This window comes from Oryza glaberrima, chromosome 3 (assembly GCF_000147395.1).
Source record: "Oryza glaberrima chromosome 3, OglaRS2, whole genome shotgun sequence".
Classification (NCBI taxonomy): domain Eukaryota; kingdom Viridiplantae; phylum Streptophyta; class Magnoliopsida; order Poales; family Poaceae; genus Oryza; species Oryza glaberrima.
The window spans coordinates 30,764,526-30,779,490 of record NC_068328.1 but is presented as its reverse complement, the minus strand read 5'-3'; the positions used below and the strand labels follow the sequence as shown (position 1 = coordinate 30,779,490).

The 14,965-nt window shown below is 39.5% G+C and overlaps 1 protein-coding gene across 1 annotated transcript; it reads right to left on the bottom strand.

Moving 5' to 3' along the window:
• Window positions 1–829: 829 nt before the first annotated feature.
• On the bottom strand, window positions 830–7,523 carry LOC127766133 (uncharacterized). Its single transcript, XM_052291197.1, has 5 exons — window positions 6,877–7,523; window positions 5,588–5,833; window positions 4,858–5,092; window positions 3,966–4,728; window positions 830–3,068 (listed from the first exon to the last, which is right to left on the bottom strand). Exons 3-5 carry the CDS (start codon window positions 5,080–5,082, stop codon window positions 1,084–1,086), a joined length of 2,973 nt encoding a protein of 990 aa, XP_052147157.1. The 5' UTR covers window positions 5,083–5,092; window positions 5,588–5,833; window positions 6,877–7,523; the 3' UTR covers window positions 830–1,083.
• Between the last annotated feature and the right edge of the window lie 7,442 nt (window positions 7,524–14,965).

The window sequence follows — 14,965 nt, the reverse complement described above, 5'->3', positions numbered from 1 at the left end:
GTGGTGGGGTTTCGAGTTTTGAGTTTTTAGCCGCTCTTTTTTTCCCGCTGGTGAACTTGCCTTGTCCGTGGGCCGCAGCAAGCAGGCCACCTGCTGTTGGGCCACCTTGGCCCAGTAATGTTGGGCTTTCGTGTTTGGGCTCCGTCGATTAGTTTGATTTTATTTGGTTTTTTAACGTTAAAACCAAATATACATTTTTGTTTGTGAGCCCCTTTTGGTCTGGCATGTAATTCGCCAAATTAAGATCCGGTTTGGAATGTTTGTATAAATTATACGCATGTATTGAGTATTTGAATCTAGGTAAGTCAGGGTCAAATTGTTTGACATGCCAAGTATGTAACACGCATCAGATAGGAAAGTAAAGTATGTGTTCATAGTCAATAAACACACGCTTTTGATTCCATCCGTGGACAGACATTTTGACGAAAATGCATTTATATAAGAGATGTTATTAGCACATATAAAGGTTATGATCAAACTCTCTAATTCCGCAATTAATCCAGAAAGCAACATTCAGGTGACAAGATTGCATCTTTTGTTGCCGCTTTGAACAAGTTTTTGTGCTGCATTTATCAACCTCCTTTCGATACAGCCATACACCGAAGCATCACTTGCAAGCTGTCCAAAAACTACAAGCATGCAAGATTCAGGGAATTGGAAGAATCAATTGGTATTTCAGTTTCTGAATATTGGCAATTCAGCACATGCATAACCTGCTAAAGCATAGTACACTCATACAGGCTAGAACTCTCATTTGTACACCCATTTTGCTGCTATCATTCTTCATAGGCTTTTCTTCAGATATCAGCCAGAGTTACATCCCTGGCAATTCTCATAACGAATCATACCATATTTCATCGGAACAGCTTAATACAATGTTGTTGCAGAAATATCTTATGAACTAATTTAAGAATTTCTTATTAAAAATGTACACCATGTCTCAACCCCAAAGCATGAAAGTTGGGAGCCCAAATAGGCCAACGAGGTATGTGCACTCATGGCTATACTTACCTTCTTATACCACTCCATCAAGATCTCTACTACAAATCCAAATATAGTCCGATGTTTTCTGTCGGCATCTTTTCAAGATGCGGCAGAAATGTTGTAGCCTGATGGACACCTCGGTCTGCGACAACGTCTCGTTGTTCGCCCCCAACCAATGATCCCCCTATCACTAGCTTCTATCTCCGCAGCATCTGGCTTTGCAGTATCCGGTTTTGCCGGTGGACTAACCGGGACTTCTTCTTCCTCTATAGTTTCTGACAGATTCTTGCGAGGTTTTCTTCCTCTTGGCCGCCCACCATATCTTCCTCGCCTAGTTAAACTTGATTGCCAAGATCCACCAGATGCCTGTACTAACCCCTCAAGTAACTGAATGTCCTCTATGATTTCAGGTCTCGCAAGTGATGTAAGGCCAGGCAAGATATCTTTCTGAAAATCGCGCTTCTGCCGCCTCCTCCTTTGCTGGCCTCGTTTTGGCTTAGTGAGAAGGTTCACTGATAATCCTGCTTGTTCATCATTTGGTATTTCAGGAGCCTGTGGCCTGCTCCAGTACTCATCAATCTTGGTCTCTTCCAGCTTCAGTGTCAACGATTCAAATGAATCCAGACCATCATCACTGGAATTATTCACGCAATCATGGGCTTCTGCTTGCTCAACGTGGTCATCAGTGCTTGATAAAGCAAGATCTGCAAACCACTGCAGCATATCATCAGGCGTCTCTGCAATTGTTGGCACATGCATGGACAAAGCAACAATGCTCTCTGCTGCAATTTTAGTGCATGTAAAATGTGCATCATCAGCCTCCTGAGTTACATCAAGTTTGCCAGAAGGAGAACATTCCTGATTAAAATCCCAGGCCACACCTTCTTCACAAGCAGGCACTTCTAAATCAATGACAAATTTGCGTTTACCATGGTTGTTCTGTAAGGAGACCACATGGCATTCATGTGACACCACAGATGACTCTGAATTGTCTTCATTTGGTGCATCATCATTCAGATCAATGAAATTCCTTACAGGAGCACTGCTTTTCTTGTCACCTCCATTAGCAGCTTTATCATCTCCAGGCACATATTCCTGGCATAGAACAGGTAAACATGTAGCACTCTCCTGAGTCGTATTACATGCCACCTCAGTTCTAGTGGTAATGTCCCCGAACGCCTCATCCTTTTTAATCCCGCAATCCTGGGATTCCTTCTTAACCCCACAGTCTAGGGATGTTGAAGCAGAATCTGACAGGCTATGAATAGTCAAAGCCGCTTCTTTCCTATCAGTATTGCTGTTCAGATCGATTACAATCCTATTTGAATGGGCAAAAACCTTCCTTGGATTTTGCAAATCTGATGGGCGAGTACATGTATCTGTTGTTTTTATGAGCCACGGGAACCCACTGGCTTTACTCTGTGGTAAGCTACTAACGCTTCCCCCATCTTGTTCTACAAGATAATCTTCCTGTCCATCCGATAATGCTTCATTCAAGTTAAAGTTCTTTGGGCCCTTGTCATTTGCAAAATGAGGATTCTCACGATGCCGTGCTGAATGTTCAAACATCAAGCACTCGGTTTGCTCCTCGTCACTTGAAATTGCCACCTGATGCTGTGGCCTTGATGCACAAAACGGATCAAGTGCAAAACCTGGACAGTTGCCATCTAAGTCCTCATTCTTCTTCACCTTAAGAATCGAAGTTCCAATGCTTTGGTTCACAGTTGAAGAACCTTTGAAGCTTGGAATCGGTTGGAATGTAGCGTTATTGATAGCACTGCTCCTTGGATCTACCGTACAGGAACCTATCGGGGAAGCACCTGAAGGATGGTCTATGCGAGGAATAGACATCGGAGGAGCAAGTGCACCAAGACTTGAATTATGTGACCGATCAAGCCTAGGAAAATTATTGATGGCAGGGGCTTCCAGAGGACTTCTTGCAAACCATCCAATTGAACCATTTTGACCTTGGTGAAAAAACTGGTTATTGCTTGCAGATCTCCCATCAACACCTTTCATGGACATCTGTGGATTTGCATCGCTGTATCTGGGTGTGAAAACATGTATGCTGCTGACCTGTTTACCTGATGGATGAAGCAAGAGACAGAATAAATGTTAAGACATTTAGACTGGATCGAATCAGTTGTAAGAAAAAGACCAGTAAACAAATGTGCCAGCTACTGAAAAGAGCATCCACATATGCTTCCTAGGCTCTATGCATAATGATACCAAGTGTCCACATGTAGTAGAGACTAAAGAAGTGGAGAGCAACATATGAAACACACACAAAAAATGGATATGCAGTGCATTCAAACACAAGTAGGTTACGGTATCAGAAAGAAAAAAGGGTTACAAGTTTAATCAACAAAACAAGAATGCTAGGAAGCCACAGACAAGAAGTAACTATTAATTTATCAATTACTACATTAATGCAGAACTACAGGACTAGAAAAAACCAACCTGCACACTATATGGTCCATGCTATAAATCACATCTATCAGGTCAAAGCACTGACTGAACGAAAAGAAAGGTTTAAGGTCATGACTCATGAAGGTGTTCCAACCACAATCAAGTATAGCATGGGAATGAGAAACTAGCATAGTTAAAGGAAACACAGTTTTGAATGTACAGGAGAGAGCTGTTACACACAACTGAGACTTGAAACTCAATATATTTATCATTTTCATTAGAAAATTAGAAAAATGTACTAATGGTAGTACTGTATTGACCATAGTTACAAGGACGTTGGAATCTAGTCACTCTAGTATCAACGTCCTTGTAAAACAAATGGTAGTACTTTTGACCTTCAGCTTTCTGCTGATCATTTCGTCCCAAATTCCACAATGAACCCATACCATGCACACAAATTTGTTTCCAGTAAAATAAATCTGGTAAGTATGGTATTAAAATTTTTATCGTCCAAACATAAAAATGACTCATCTGGCCATGAATAAATAAGTTTGCATAATGCATATCATTACCTTTATCAATCAACTGTTTCTCCTCCTGCTTTGTCTTGGCATTTGCAGCAAAGAAATTTGAGCTTGTTCCTTCATCCAAATGTTTCTCTTTGGAGTATTCTTTATTGTAATTGAAGTTAGCTGTGCTTGGTTTCAATATAGATTGGTGCCATGAGTTTTCCAAGGTATAGGAAAGACCTCTGGATACTGACCCGTTAGCTCTACCCATATATGTGCCTGTAATTGGCTCATTCAGGTCAACAACTTGCCGGCCTCCTACATTATTTGTAGCATGCAATCCTGAGGTTGAACTATTATCACTGAACCTCCCTAAACCTTCCGGACTAACTAATGTGAGGTCAGCATTATTCTGAGGTTTTTTGTCTGGTGCTACACCAAGGAAATCTATAGGGCCATTATCTGATGCATTGTCATCATCAACATAATGATCAGCAGAAAGCTGAAGGTCAAAAGTGCCTTGTCTGGCGTTCAAAGCAACATCGCTTGGGGGAAATCCATTTGGAGAGGACTGTACACTGCCTTCTCTAAGGAACTTCAAGGGATGATTCATAACACCATGCTCTGCAATAGAAGCCTTTTTGTATGTTATGGACATAGGAGGTGTCTGAATCGGCCAACTCATCTTTGCACCATTTGGTGGAAGCTGTGATGGTGAATTCGTCTTTGATGCATCTTCCAGCATTGGGTATGCATATATATCTTTGTTTTGATATTGTTTCATCAGGTCTCTCTGTATTTTGTAAACCCGGTGCAATTCATACACCTGGATATTGGCAGGATTGTCAGGTATGACATAAGGAAACATGAGGGGGGAAATGAAAATTACTGCTGTGCTGTTTTGCCTTATAATGATGGATTAAGATGCTTATGTAAGTCATGTCAGGATACTCACTTGTTGCCTAAATATAGCTTCATGTTCAAGCATAGTACGCGTGAGCATCTCTTTGTCGTATTCTGAATAACCATTTGCTGGTTTTGTCATGAAGCCATTGCACATATGACCATTCGACATCTTCTCATCATGGTATGGAGACCACCTACCATTTGCATCCATGTTGAAATCCCCCATGGCATAATATCCAAGCATGTAATTGTCACCTTCTACCTTTGCTCCCATTCTTGCTAATCTGTTCAACAGAACATTCAAAATTTTGAAATATACAAAGTGAAACAAGACCAGTTACCACTTTTGCAATATCAACCTCAAATATAGCAAAACAACAAATGGGCATTTTTAATTTTCTTGAAGAAGGAAACAGAAAGAGTAAACTGGAAACTAACACGATGGTCAACCATAAACGCTGAGAAAGACAAAACTTCACTTTCATGGTTTGTAGTACATTTACAGGCATAATGCCAAATCACATTTTCTTACAACAAATTTGAGAGGCACAAAAGCTTCAATACAAGTAACATAAGCATAGTACCTACTCACAGGTAATTCTAAGAGCATCACCCTAAGCAACAATTCAGCAAAGGAAAATTGATAAGATTTAAGACGATCTGATCAGCTAAATTGCGGTACTTAAAATTGGCAGCAAGCAGCATAAGTAGAGCAGCTAAGTAATGTCAAACAGAGACATGCAAAAATAAGTTATTTCAAGCTTCCATAGAATAAATACCAAAACAAGACGCCTGCATTGATCATATACGATCCCCCGTTGCCGTGGAATGGAACCAGCCTGTGAGTGTTTTGCAATCTTCGCATCAAGTGCACCAAGTCAAAAATTGGAGAGTCGACACAACGGAAATATACAATGCGACTCTTCACTGTTCTGAACTGATCAGCCAAATGGATAGCTCAAGCAATCCAGCTGTATGATCAACCAATATGGCTTCCCAGTTTGAATGGTGCTTCAAGAAATATCCTGTTCAAGAAATACTGTAGTGAGTACTACGATGATCTACCAAACAAAATACGAAAGTGTATCATAGCACGGATGAAACACAATATCAAAACGCACCATTCCTATCTAATATTCCCCCCAAAAAACGAACTTTGCATCGAAAGAAGCAGCTTACATTTTTAAGAAATTGAAGGAGAGCAGTTCAGTTTTTTTTTTTTCCATTCAAGAGAAAACATAACGAAAGAACACTAAGCTATGGCGTGAACCACTAAAGCCTATGATGATCTTCAGGTGGTCCTATCACTCGTTTCCAAATGTGAGCTTCTAGGAGAAGTTTGCAACTTTTTTTTCCTGATGCTATGATCGAATTCAAGCATTCCCAGACAAGGCCATCTCCATCTGATCTGAGAAGGCAGGCGAGAGCGGAGGCGAAGAAATCCCATGAAATCTGGGTGCCCCCCAACTTGCCTTCTCGAGCTCAGGAGCCCAACTTGACCGGGGATGTGGCCTCCACGAGCAAATCCAGCGTCGCAGAGCTCGAGGCCAGGTGTATCCCTCACGCGGGGACCTCGATCCGGGGCGGCTTCCGATGGATCCACTGGATCTGCGGCTGCCGGCCCCGACCGAGTCGCCGGATCTGGGTGACGACCTCACCGCCGGCCGCCGTGGCCGGAGAAGACATGCATGGATGGCGGCGGCGGCGGCGCGGCTGTCGGCTCGTCGTCGTGCGGGAGACAATACAAGTCAACCCCCCTCGATACGCGGTAGCTCAACCAACTCGGACAAAGTCACTCCCTCCCTCTAAAAATCACGCCTTTCAGGGGAGAAAGAAAGAAAGAAAGAAAGATTTTATCCATCGCCATCAGTTCATCAAAAAAGAAGTCGAAATTTTCACCAACTTCAACCGAAAATTTCAGCCAATAAACCCACAGCGCAAAATCGAATTGCCCGAGCAGAAAAGGCAGGAAAACTGCACGGTTTTTTTTCTTCTTTTCTTTTTTTTTTACAGCAACAAAAGCATCACACAAGTGATAAAACCCAAGCTCTCATAACATTTGGTTCACCTCGACGACGCTCGCGGCACCGCGCTGGAGAGGGTTGAGCCTGACGACACGCAGCATCCGGAGGACGAACAGCCTCGCAGGCACCACCACGGCCATGTCCCCGCTAGAAACCCAGCATCAAAGAGTCCCAGGTTGACCTCAAGAGGCAGGATTTTTTATGGGCTAAATCCGAACCGAAATTCCAGGGTAAGAGAGAAAGAGAGAGAGAGGCGATCGATCGAGGTGGAGGATAATTGGATTCGATGGGCCACGGAGGAAGAAGAACAAGCAAGAGGAGGAGGATGAGGAGGAAGGGGGTGGTTGGTTCTTGCTGTTGTTGCTGTTCTTGCCTCAAAGAATGACGACGCACTTCTTCTTTCTTCTCCTTCTTCTCCCCCCAAAAAATAAAAATAATGGAAATTTTCTCCTTTTGTGGGGTTCTTGGATGGGTGTTGTTTGGTCCCTTTCTCTCTCTCCTCTGAGGAAGAGAATGGAACGACCTTCTTCTAAACTACGAGCAATCACAGCAGATTTGTTGGCATCTGGTCTTTTTATTCTCTCTCCTCCTCCTCTTAGCTCTTCCTGCTGATCCTTCTCCCCCACTCTCTTTCTCTCTCTATCCTTCTCTCACTTTCTCTCTCATCAAGAATTAATGTTTCCTAACATCTCTTTTTTTCCCCTGCGCACCTGCTGCTGTCTCTTTCATAATTTCGGTGTGAAAGTATGCATTTCAAGCCGGATTTAATTATGGAGGGGAGTCTTGTTAAGGATCTGATTTCCCTGTGGGATCATCAGACCAGACAGTTGTTGTTTAACTTGATGCTGGCTAGACTAGTTATATTATCTCTGTCCCTTTCGGTCAGTGAGCCAGTGAGGATTGGGACTTGAGAGAATCTGGCAATCTGGCGAGTGTCCACCTCCTTCAGTTTCAGCTTAGCTGTTTCTGCCATGTGGGGCCACCTCGTCAGTCTCACCAAGAGGGAGCAAACATCATGAGCTTTTCACCACTTCACCCGATTATTGTGGCGGATTATTTGTTCCACCTCTAAAGTTTCTCTCTTTTTTTTTACAAAAATGCATATATACTGCTTAGATCCATTATTGGACTATTTCGGGAACTTAAGAGCCTCATTTTTTTCGCTTATGCTTATACTTATCAGCTAACATTTGAATTTCCACCCTTAGACTGGAGCTAATTTTGAGGTTTTTCATCGAAGTTTTTTTCTCAGTCTTTATTTTTAAGTCGCTAAGAACACGTATATAAAAGTTTTATTCACATATTATTTTTGATTTGCAAATATTTCGTTTCGCTTATTCCAAGTGAAATGATGGCTCTATAATACTTTAAGAATCAGCTAGTTAGTAATTAGATTCTAAAATTCTACTGAGATGGGTTTTCAAACTTGCGGCTTATAGTTTTTTACTTTTTTTTTAATTCTATATCTATGAATTCAAAAATTTTAAGTGGGAATCTGGTTTTGTAGGCCGGAGATTTCGGGAAAAGTTACCGTAACTATAAACTCTTCTAATAAGTAATATTCTATTTATCCCAAGATATAAGAAGCTTTGGTTAGATGGGGTGAGGCATATCACAGTACTATGAATCTGGACATATGTGTGTATCATCCAACCAAAACTTCTTGTATTTGGGACAAAACTAAGTTATTGTGTGGTAGATTTATTTATCAAAATATTTAATGCATATCCATAATTATGATGATAACCCACTATCCGATCAATTCGTCTGATTCATTCACTAATCAATTGTCATCTCATCCTCATTCTCCGTGATCTGGACCGTCCAACCGGGCGTGATACGATATGAAGCTTTTTTTTCCCAGCTCATGTTGCTGCTAGCTGCTTCTTGCTCGTCCTCGCGACGGCCACCCGGCCGGTTTTGGTTTGGGCGTGGGGATTTTGCCGATTCGGCCTCGGATTCCTCGAGCTGAGCTGAGCCAAGAGGTAGGAGAGGCGTCCGGTTTCCAATACGCGCCTGGAACACACAGAGCTCGGTCCCCTATCGGGGCAGCGAGGCAAACGAATGCTTCCATCACAAGGGATAATAGCACATTGATTGTTCAACACAACAGCAACCAGATCATGCTGGAAGAATTAGAAAAGGAAAAAAGAATGAAAATTTACGCCGCACGGTATGGAAAAACTTATACTATGATGTTGAGATTTTATTTATAAAAAAAGTAGTCCGAAATATAATCGAGAATCATGACTATAATGTTTGTAAATAACCTCAAAGAGGGAGTTATCTGACCCAGCGATAGCACGGTCAGTATGAAAAGTTTAAGATTTACCGATAAAAGTTGTACGGATTATTACAATTTTTGTAAGGCAAAAGAGATAATTAAGATACGTTACTACGGTTCGGTTAAAAAAAAAACCATAAAATTACCGAGATATTGCAAACACTGCTCTAAAGCCGATTGTACATACAAACACCGTTACTCAACAGGTTACCCACCTAATATTTGATATAACTGATTACACAGACCCTGTTGGATCTCTTTTATTTAAAACACCGATATGGATATAACCTGCCATTATTAACCGGCACAAAGTACAGCAAAAATTTCCATACCATTTCCTCAATCGCAACTTGGATGAAAATTGATGTGGTCGCACTGCAGTTCAAGATATTTAGCCGGGCACCGCAGAGCCTGTGGCTCGTATAGTCGTATTGATGTCGGTGTACTTTTTCAACCACACTTGCACATGTACAGTTAGCAGTAACAGCCTAGCAGGTTGGCCCTTTTCATTTACCGGATTTATCCGAATAGTTTTACTATTTAGTAATTATTACTCTATCCATCCTAAAATATAATAATTTGATATTAGAGTGATATATCCTAGATAGATCAATCTGGATAAGAGGTTGTCCAGATTCGTTGACTAGGATAGGATATGTTCCATCAAGTTTTAGGTTACTGTATTTTAGGACGGGATAATACGTAATTATAATAACAGTACATTAAATTTAGGAATAGAAATAAACTTACTAAATACTTCTTCTATTCCAAATTATAAGGCTTATATTTTTTTTTTTTGCACAATCTATAATAACATACTTTGACAAGCATTCTTATTTCATTCTCTAACAAATATGAAATTAGCATCATATGTAAGTACTTAAAAATATGAATTTAGTGGTATAACATATATAATACTTAGTATAGATATAATTAGTATGATTATTAGTCAAAATCTATCAAGTTTTATTTTCTTGAAAAGGGGGCGTCCTATAATTTAGGACAGAGGAAATAATCCACGGCCATAAAAGAGTGAAGGAAATAATCCGAAGTAATTACCAGTAAATAATCCGTGTAAAAACAAGGAGCCGCATGATCAATGGTGGATGGGCTCGACCGGACCATCAATTAAATTGCGGTGTACTGGTGTGGTTGAACAAAGGTAGTACGAGGCTACGAGCTCTTCACGACACGGTATATATGTGCACCAAACAGTACACATATTTTTTTTTCTTTTGGAGTTATTAATGGCGATGTACACAAGCTGACCATCATTCGCATGTACCGGTAGTAGAGCACTGGTAGGGTGTCGCTGTTCATAGGCCACGCCTGGGTGGTCGCGTTCCCTTGACGCGACGTACTGCACGCGACTGCGTACATAGGCACGCCTAGCTCACGTGCGTTTCTTTTCGACTCAGACAAGTTCCTTTTCTTTTTCCTTTTCTGTTTGTATTAAAATAAGTTTGTTTTTACTAGTAATTAGCACATCATAGTTTAAATAGAAGATAAATGTATTTGCGAGTAAATAAAGAGAAGAATAATTGCATTGTAATTTGATAAATGAGGTATTATATTTTTTTTGTTTTATATTGATATGTGTGAGATGGTGAAAACAAACTTAATTTCTTTGATGGAGGAAGTATAATGCTCCCTTCGTCTGGATTTCTAGGCTTAAAAATTTATTCAGAAATACAAAGGACTTTGATTATAGTTTTTTTTTCAAAACCACTCCTAAACATGTTTTTTTCTGATCAAGTAAATTATAGATGATCTTATCTTATAACAAGTATAATAAGTTGATGCAAGTATAAATAATATGGTAAAAGTTATAACATCAAAATTGTGTTGGGTTGCATAAAGTAGAGGATAAGCTGGCTATATAGATGACTTGTGATATATTAAACTTATTTTTAGCCTTAATTAAATTACATAGAATCTTTTATAGCGAAAAGACATCTACGGGCATATTTATGGTGAGAGCTGCGTACAGGGAACTCATTCAGCGCTGTGGCCTGTCTGAACCTGCTACGGGATCGTCCACGGGTGACGAGGCTACCTATAGTCTACTGGTTAGAGTGACCTGAGTAGCACCCCAAATTTCTGAGTTTAAATTTCTATATAAGTGAATTTCAGATTGAGTTATCTGATGGGTTAAGTTTTAAATTTAAAAAGACTGTATATATCCGATTGAATATATAGGTTGGGTAAAAAAGTACTCTCTAAAAAATAGAATCTTTTATAAGAATATTTGATATACTTGTCGACCGATATAGTACTAGTTATATGTTGATTTTTTTCTCCTATGGCTTTCTTTAGAATCAACCTTAAACTTGTTTCATGATCTCTTCACGCGTAAGCGAAAAAGGACGTTCGCGTGCACATGGAATGCATGTTGTGAAAATGCAAGAAAATAGTTTTCCGAAAGCTTGTTATTCGGCATCTTCTTTCGATATCCTCCTCACATGCATGATGAAACACATGATAGCGTAGTTTTTCTATTTGTAAAGGTCTCCTTTGAAAAGGGTATTTGGCTCGACGAACTTGTTCTTTTCAAATCCCTGCAATCTGAAGGGCTAATTAGATGGTGGCAAACCATTTATCACCGTCTGTTTACGAGAAATAGCATGGTTTTAGCGACTGCTCCCTGTTATAGTATAGTTCTTTTTTTTTCTGTCCTTTGCTGAAATGGAACTGCTGCATATATTTAGAGCAAAGTTAATAGTAGAATCCCTATATCTTGTCATATCATCTTCATTTAACCTAATAGCCTAATAATACACATTAGCTAGCTATTTATTCAGACTACAGCATTAAGGGCTTATTCGGATCATGGGATTGTAAAAATGTAGGAATAGAAAAATTATATGAATATGATAGGAATGCATAGATAAAATAGAGGATTGAAAAACACAGGAATTCTGTAGCTAGGATTGGTAAACATGTGTTCGGATAGACAGAGTAAAAACCGTAGGAAATGGAAAAAATGAGGTAGGAGTGGATGTAAATTTTTCTTTGTTTCTCTATTGATTCCACTGGAAAGGAATGTCTCCTTTAATTTTCCTTCGGATTGATTCATGTGAACTGAACGACAAGAAAGGAAATATTTCCTATCTATAGTACTCCTCTAAAAATCTCTCAATCCGAAGAGGCACTAATACTTTATCCCACTTCACTACCTCATGATTTTTTGAAGGCTATACCGTAGTTGGCTACAAATCTATGTATTTGTCTTTTCTTTTCTCTTCTCTTTTTTAACTCAGCATAAATATAATGTGATAATTTTTGTTGAGATGGTTTACACCATCTTATTATATCATTTTTATTTGACCCTAAAATATAATAGGAAAAGGACGGAGGATACGAGGAAGTGTATCCTTGAGCACGTGCTGATCCACGAGCTATCCTACCACTTGCAGAGAATACACTTGTTTTTTTAAAAAACAAAGTTCAGAGTGGTGGTGAATTTTCTATTCACGGAGTGAATTATACTGGTCGTTTTAATTACTCTATAATCTTACTACCTTATACTATTGACTTCTGATATTCTTAGAGTATGTACTAAAAAAATACATTAAAAATGGACATGGTGTTTTTCATAAGACAATATTGCTCAAAAACATGAATCCCGACGGAACGGTATCCTCTGCAGCTCTGCCCTGGCACGTTGCTCCGGCAGAGGAAAAGAATACTTCTTCCGTAAAAAGAAAAAAAGACAACTTGTGATATATCATAATACAATAAATTAGATATATAGTATATTTAGGCTTGTTGTATTAGTATGTGTCACATTCTAATACGGAGTACGAGATTTTTTTTTGACAAATAAAGTATATCATTATCTGTATTGTGCACCCTTAGATCTGTAGTCGACGGTTCAGATCAAGCGTTAAAGCAATAGATTTGACAACTATTGCTACAATTATTTGTGGCATTAATCTACAGCATGGTAATGCTACTACAGTAATGTAGAGAGTGTCTACTCTGTCTGTACTAAAATAGACTGATCTTAAACATAATGCGACACGTACTAATAATATGAAACGGGTGAAGGATAACACGCAATCTCTAAGAGAAAAAGTATGCACACTGGCAGACACAATACAATTGAAAGTTACTATTTTGTGTACATCCAAGATACTAGTACATGGACATTTGTTTGTGCATTGCACTGTACATCGACAATGATTGACTTGATTACGCTAATTAAACTCCCATCATATCCTGTTGCAGGGCGAAATCACACTGCTCCACCGTACACACACGCAAACTAATTCACACTTTCACAGGACCCACACGCATTAATAAAACATACAGTACGCGAAAAAACCAGCAGAAAAGAAAGGGCATGTTTACTTTGCCATTTTAAACCTTACCAAATTTTGATAAAATTGCTAAAAAAAAGCGGCTACATTTAGTTTGCTATCAAATTTTGGTGACTATATAAGAAATCTTGCCAATGCCAAAATTTCGGCAATGACAAAATTTGGTAAGGTTTTTTTTGGCATCAAAATGAACATGCCCAAAATTTTCCCAAAGTGCTACCCAAACAAAAGAAAATACTACATGTCTCCTTAGTGGCCCAGTATCTACAGAAAATACACCGTACAAATTAAGAGCACGCCCATGCCATCCTGCCTGACTACAGAACTTGTACGTACATATATCCATCCATACATACGAGGAGTATAATACACCACATCAACGCTACAAACCGTACGTACAATTACTACTGTAGTACATCCGAGGAGTACTACACAACACACATGACATCCATAAATTCTTTGGGCAGGAGATACAGAGATACTACTACAGCGGTACAGCCAGCCAGGAGAGGCCTTTGGTCCCTGCAGGTGGGGCCCAGCAGCAGTATCATACTATCATGTGTGTGTGAGTATAGGTCCATTTGGCACAATTTTAGCTCTAACTCTATCTCCAGCAGGAGCTCAACCAAAGGCCACCCTAAAGGGGAATGGAGCTGTTTAGAGTGTTCTCACAAAATAAAATAAATTAGAGAGATAAAACTGGGTTCATGTAGCTTTATAACTCTACTCCAGATCTAATTACTGAAGTTAAATTTAGGAGTTTAATCCTTAACAAAATACTCTTTGTACTTCAAAAACTCCAACCCTAGCTTTCCATGGTGGATTTAAGGGAAAGTCAAAGGATCAAAATACTTCTAATTAATAACAAAGTTTATTGATGGGTGGTAGGTGAAAGGTATTGAAAATATAAACTTTCTCGATTTACGGATCTATGGTACACCTCCGTCCCAAAAAATCTAATTCATTGTTACGATTGGTATTTTTTTTGGATGGAGTAGTAGGTACTCTCTCCAATGTAAGATAGGATGTGATCTATCCTATACCGATGAATTTGTATAAAGACTTGTTCAGATATATTGTGTTAGGATATACCACTTCATATATTAGGTTGATTTTTTTTTATGAAGAGAGTAAGAGGGTAAAAATTAATTTATTTTGAGATAAATTTTAAACTCTATAAATTAGTTTATTTCCAAACGGAGGGAGTATGTGTGGGCGTGAAAAAGGACACGCATGTTGATGTTGGGGAGTACTGGTGGTACGACTAGTATCTAGTGGCCGGGTGGCAGTTTGGCACCCTACCATTTCCTGTGAAGGCAACCAACTCTCTTGGAACTTTGGGCCCAGATGCCGCTGCTGCTGGAGTAGTACTAGTCCCCACTTGTTGCCATGGGAATTGATATCTGTAAGTTATCATGGGATGATGGGATTGGGAACAAGATTAGCATAGTTATTTTTTTGAGTTTAGATTAGATTATGTGATATACAGTTGACAGTAAAAAAATATTGGTAGCTGGCGTGGTTGGC